Below are 6,006 nucleotides of genomic sequence, written 5' to 3'. Positions count from 1 at the left end.
TATTTCATAATACCCTGGGGAAAGGACACAAATGATTTGCAGGAGTTAGAAATGCATATTTAAGCAGTCAAATAGCATCTTGCTCCTCTAAGTTATTTTTTTTTAATAAATTGATTTATTTTATTTTTGGCTGCATTGGGTCTTTGTTGCTGCACGCAGGCTTTCTCTAGTTGCAGTGAGTGCGGGCTACTCTGCATTGTGGTGCGCAGGCTTCTCATTGCGGTGGGTTCTCTCGTTGCGGAGCACGTCCTCTAGGCGCACGGGCTCAGTAGTTGCGGTGCGTGGGCTCAGTCGTTGTGCTGCACGGGCTTAGTTGCTCTGCGGCTTGTGTGGGATCTTTCAGGACCAAGGATCGAACCCGTGGCCCCTGCATTGGCAAGCAGATTCTTAACCACTGCACCACCAGGGAAGTCCCTCCTCTAAGGTTCTAATGGCAAATTACCCTTTTAAAAATCATAATTATATTGACTTTTTTATTATGTTACATGATAGTGACAGAGCAGTGAGAACAAGGGCCTTATCTGTCCACTATTACCAGAAGCTGGATTCCCTAACTTTGACTGGCATGTGATAGGGCCTTGCCCATTTCTACTGAACAGATGCTCAAGTTAACAGTAATCAGTGATATAATTGCCATGAATGACATTTGCAATAGCAACAAGACACATGACCATGCTGTCAGTGATGGTTGGAATATCAATGTTTTCATTAGAAAAACATCCTGCGTGTATTTAAATTCTGAATAGCTAATTTTTGCTGGTAAATTTTAAAAATGAGACATTGTTGAGAACTGTCATTGGACTCCTATGTTGCTTGAATATGTCTCCATTTGTCTTTTGATAATCACTTTCTGATATTAATAAGGTATTCTAAAAGAATCCGTGAATTAACAGAAATTATGCCAGGCAGTGATAGATTCCTGGAATTTTAGAAGCCTTGAATTAGGAATCAGACCTGGGTTCAAGTCCCACTGCTGTCACTCACTTGCAGCTATGTGACCTTGGGCATATCCAAAAACCTTTGAGACCATATTTGGGTTTTTTTTCATGTATTTATTTACTTTCATTTATTTATTTGGTTTGCACCAGGTCTTAGTTGTGGCTTGCTGGCTCCTTAGTTGCGGCACGCATGTGGGATCTAGTTCCCTGACCAGGGATGGAACCCCAGGCCCCCTGCATTGGGAGCATGGAGTCTTAACCACTGTGCCACCAGGGAAGTCCCAAGACCATATTTGTAAAAGGGATCTATTATCTATTCTTGCCTAAATCACAACACCTTTGTAAAAATCTGATTAAAGCTGTAAAATAAGATACTACTTAAGCTTTTGGAAGTGGCTGGAGGTTATGTTGAGAGCCTGTAAAGCCTTTGCCTGCTCTGCATTTTTTGTTTGGTCAAATCCCCACAGCCCCATTTTGTTTTAGAGCCCTAGCAACTAAAAGAGGAGCTGCTTTAGACTGGGTGTTTAGGGAAGGCCTAATGTCCAGTTTTTGGCTGTCAAAGTTCATCACTGAGCAGGGCTGACAGGCACAGAGCCCTTTATTAGGGATTCCTCTGGCCCCATCTCTCTCTCAATATTTAGACAAGGGACCCTTTGCCTCTTCCCTTCCCTTCACAGGTAAACCCTCCCAATCCCAGAGAGCATCAATCAACACAGACTGCTACATTTTACTTTATTTTGCACATAATGAAGATAACTGACTAGGCAGCTCCAGAACTGTTAGTATTCATTAATTAAGAAGTAAATGAGATGAGAAGACAAACTTTTAATTTCCTCCCAAACATACTGGAAGTATCACAGAAACTTGTAACAACACATGCAATACAGGCTGGTTTCAACATACAGAGAGCCCAAGCAAGAAGGGTGAGTCCTGAAGATCCACGTGCGTCACAGGAGGAACAGTGCTCCAGGAGGCTGGAATCTACCCAGTCACTCACCCCGCTCCCACACAGAACTACCCTGTGAAGTTCTCTGCCCTTTGTCAGATTCAAATCCAAGAAGCTCTTTCATCCCACATTCCAGGCTCATCACTACCCCCCATTCCAAGGTGGTTAATCCACACACAGAAATCCAGGCAGAACCAAATATATTTGCACAGCTGTGTTTCATGTGGCATTTCCACAAGCCAGGCTCCAGCTCAAATTCTGTACAGGAAGTTCCCATTGCTGTCAAAGAACTCTCGCCCCCTCTGCACGACTTTGTTGCTAAAGTTCTGGTCACCTGGCTCCCCTGCCTTCAACTCTGCCAGCTTCTTGTCACTTGGCAATCCATCACTGTCAGTTTCTCTGGTGCCTCCACAGTCACTGGTGGAGAACTTCTGCAGCTCTCTCGGATGACCTAGGGCTGCAGCAACAGGAACAAAGCCCTTCTCCTCCAGGCCCTGGATTCCTTTATTCCTTTCCTTCTGTCTCCTTGGTGTATTTGTTCTGTGAGTGTTCAATTCTGTCACTTTCAAAGCTGTGCTGTGACCATGGCCTTTGGATGAGGCTTCATCCCCTGGCATCAGCAAAGAGCCTGATACAGAATGGCTTGCAGAAAGCGGTGCTGAGGTATCCCCAGAGCCTGGGAGCTGCTGGAGTGAGCGGGCAAGCCCAGTTTTCTTAAGGACTTTTTGATCCTGCTTCAGTTTCTGCTCCAATGTGGGCACAAACTTGCTTTTTAAAACCCTTCGGATCACATCAGTGCTGACATCAAAGCCTTCAGCCAATCTGGGAACTGACCAGGACTCTGCAAATTCCCTATGTAAATACCTATGAAAAAAAGAAGCAGGTTTTCAATCTGTGAAGAAGTCTCCTATCAGAACAGTTAACTGATAATACTAGTGATAAATACATGAAAAGAAGAGGGCTTGGAAAAACTGCAAATGCAGTGTTTATCTTGTGCCACTAAATGGCTGCGGTCCATTCCTGTGTGCTAACAGCAACACCCAACTACTCTTAGTCATTTCATTTCATATCAACTGAATTCCTCTCTCACTGCACGGCAGGGCCCAGTTAGATCCTGGGGATGCATGATGACTGTCTTTCCCTTCAAAGAACATACAGTCTGGTGGTGGAGACAGATACAGTAACATACAAAAACACTACGAGAAATATCCCAGCAGAGGATGCTGTGAGAGCACCGGGGAGGGAGAGGCAGGGACAGGCTATCACCACATTTGCGGGGTGGCCCAGGAATGGCTTCAGGAAGTCCACGCTAGAGCTGGTCTGAAAAGATGAGAAGTTGTCATAAGCTGGCAGAGGGGAGGAGAAGAAGAAAAGGTCAAAGGTACTGATGGGAGAGTGAGCAGCAGGTGGAACACGAAGAAGCACATCACCTTTGCTGGGAACAGCTCAGTCTGTGTGACGGGGCGGCAGGAGCAGGGTCATGTCATGCTCAGGGATTCCGGAGCCCATCCCAACGCAACAGTGAACCAAGGACAGCGTTTAAGGAGCAGAATGCCATGAGCAAATTTTCATTTTGAAGCCCAATCCAGTGGTAGTGAAAGAGGGCAGTCAATTATATTCCCTGAACTATAACCTGCTTAATGAATAATAACCTGTAACCTGCCTTCACTGACCAAGCTTGCTTTAATTGTTCATGCAAACTGCATACCCTCCAAGCTTCACATAGCCTAGACAATGTATCACAAGACTCCTTTAACTGCCCCCTATAGATAACACCTCTGACCATGGGTCACTCTGGTAACAGTTGCTTAACTTGTTGTTCAGGAACATGGGGCTAGTTTTGCCCAGTTCAAACTAGTTGAGACCACTGACCATTCAGCTGGGCCTGTACAAGTGTCCAATGGGTGACCTTTCAATGTCAAGGGCCAAAAACTCCATCCTCAGATCATGCTAATGCTGCCCACCATTTTCTGAACATGCATCCCATGAAGAACCAGGTAACTCAGATACCCCTGTGCAGAGCACCAATTACTTCACCTTTCTCTAACATTTAATCACCTTTCCCGAAGCCTGAGACCACCCTGCTTCTTTACCCCATAAATAACCTAAGACACTTTCTTCAAGGAGGCAGATTTGAGACTTGTTCTCCCATCTCCTTGCTTGGCTGCCTATGAATAAACCCTTTCTCTGCTGCAAACCTCAGGGTCTCAGCAATGGCTTGCTGTGCATCAGGCAAATGAACCTGGTTCAGTAACAGTAGTTTCTCAGTGCAAGACTAGAGATGGAAAGATCAGGCAAGAGGCTGTCACAGTAATCCAGGCAGTCTGAACCGAGACAGTGGCAATGAGAGCAGAGGAGGAAAGAGACTTGAGGAATGTTTTAGGAAGGCTAAGTGGTTACACTTGGTAAGGAACTAAATACTGGGTGAAGAAATAGGCTGAGATTCAGCATCTTTTTTTTTTTTTTAGTTAATTAATTAATTAATTTATTTTTGGCTGTGCTGGGTCTTTGTTGCTGCACAGACTTTCTTTAGTTGCGGCGAGCAAGGCCACTCCTTATTGCAGTGTGCGGGCCTCTCATTGTGGTGGCCCCTCTTGTTGCAGAGCACAGGCTCCAGGAACGTGGGCTTCAGTAGTTGTGGCATACGGGCTCAGTAGTTGTGGCTCACAGGCTCTAGAGCGCAGGTTCGGTATTTGTGGCACACAGGCTTTGTTGGCTCTGCGGCATGTGGGATCCTCCCGGACCAGGGCTCAAACCTGCGTCCCCTGCATTAGCAGGTGGACTCCCAACCACTGCGCCACCAGGGAAGTCCCAAGATTCAGTATCTTTAGAGTGGGTGATTGGTGGGACCATTCGGGGTTATAGCAAAAATAGGAGCAGAATGAAATTGTCAGGGAATAATGATGAATTCTATTTTGTACATGTTGAGTTTAAGGAACATGTGTGACAGCCAAACAGCGATATCTAGTGCACAGCTGACTATATAGGGTTCAGAAGAAAAACATGGACTGGACATGATAGATCTGGAAGTCATAAGCCAATAGCAGGAGTGGTTGAAGCCATGCAAGTGGCTGGCATTAGGCAGGGAAATATGCAGAGTGAGATAAATGACCAAGGACACAACTCTAAAAACTACAATAATTAAGATGCAGGAGGTAGACGGGGAGCCCACGGAGGAAACAGAAACCAGTCCTAGAAATAGAAGTGAGTGGTAGCCTGGGTCAAGGGAGAATTTCAAGAATGCAGACAAGGTCAAATGCTGCAGAAATGTTAGTCACACTAAAGCCTTGAGTGTCAGTTATGCCTAACACCGAGGAAGTCACTGGTAGATTTGTGGATAATAGTTTCATTGTTGTGATGAAACAAACAAAAATGAGGGTAGGGAGCCAGGGAGTCAGCAGGGAACTAAAGGAGGAGGGAGTGTAGTATATAGCCTTGACAGTTGGGTTTCCTTTTCTTTGTAACCCAAGTGACTGACTTAAGCTTTGCTTGCCAAGGTATGCACTTCAAAGATGGCTATCTCCAATAAACACACTGCCAGCCACACAACTAGATAAAAAGCCAGGCTTCCCCCCACCCCTCCATTGAGGCGCATTTGTTTTAGAGATTATGGTTGGCTTCAATAACTAACCACTTGGGCCACTTGCTTTTTTTCTTCTTGCGCTTTAAATTCCTGTTAAGGAACTTCCCTGGTGGTCCAGTGGCTAAGACTCCATGCTCCCAATGCAGGGGACCTGGGTTTGATCCCTGGTCAGGAACTAGATCCCACATGCTGCAACTAAGAGTTTGCATGCGGCAACTAAAGATCCCGTGTGCCACAACTTAAAAAAAAAAGACCCCGCATGCTGCAACTAAAGATCCCGCATGCCGCAACAAAGACCTGGCACAGCCAAAATAAATAAATAATTTAAGATAAAATTAAAAAAAAATTTTTAAATTCCTGTTAAATTCACCAATAAAGAGTGAGCCCTCAAAACCCTAGGCCCCCACCCTCAACCCCAATAAAAGAAGAACCCCAGGCCCTTGCACCTCTCTCTACCCATGACCTTGCTGTGTGGCCTCAGGTGTGCCATATAATTTCCAGGTCCTGTAAATAATAACCCTCCGCCCCACCCCTCATCC

General features: G+C 45.5%; 1 protein-coding gene across 1 annotated transcript in view; it reads right to left on the bottom strand.

Moving 5' to 3' along the window:
- Positions 1 to 2,135: 2,135 nt before the first annotated feature.
- Positions 2,136 to 6,006, bottom strand: part of NGRN (neugrin, neurite outgrowth associated) — a 6,112-nt gene continuing 2,241 nt past the window's right edge. The window contains exon 3 of the mRNA XM_007470535.1: positions 2,136 to 2,748. Coding sequence (XP_007470597.1) covers positions 2,136 to 2,748 — 613 coding nt within the window. The remainder of the gene's footprint in view (positions 2,749 to 6,006) is intronic.

Source organism: Lipotes vexillifer, unplaced genomic scaffold (assembly GCF_000442215.2).
Source record: "Lipotes vexillifer unplaced genomic scaffold, Lipotes_vexillifer_v1.1 scaffold412, whole genome shotgun sequence".
Classification (NCBI taxonomy): Eukaryota; Metazoa; Chordata; class Mammalia; order Artiodactyla; family Lipotidae; genus Lipotes; species Lipotes vexillifer.
Note: the sequence above shows the minus strand (reverse complement) of the source record. Positions and strands in the feature narration are given on the sequence as shown.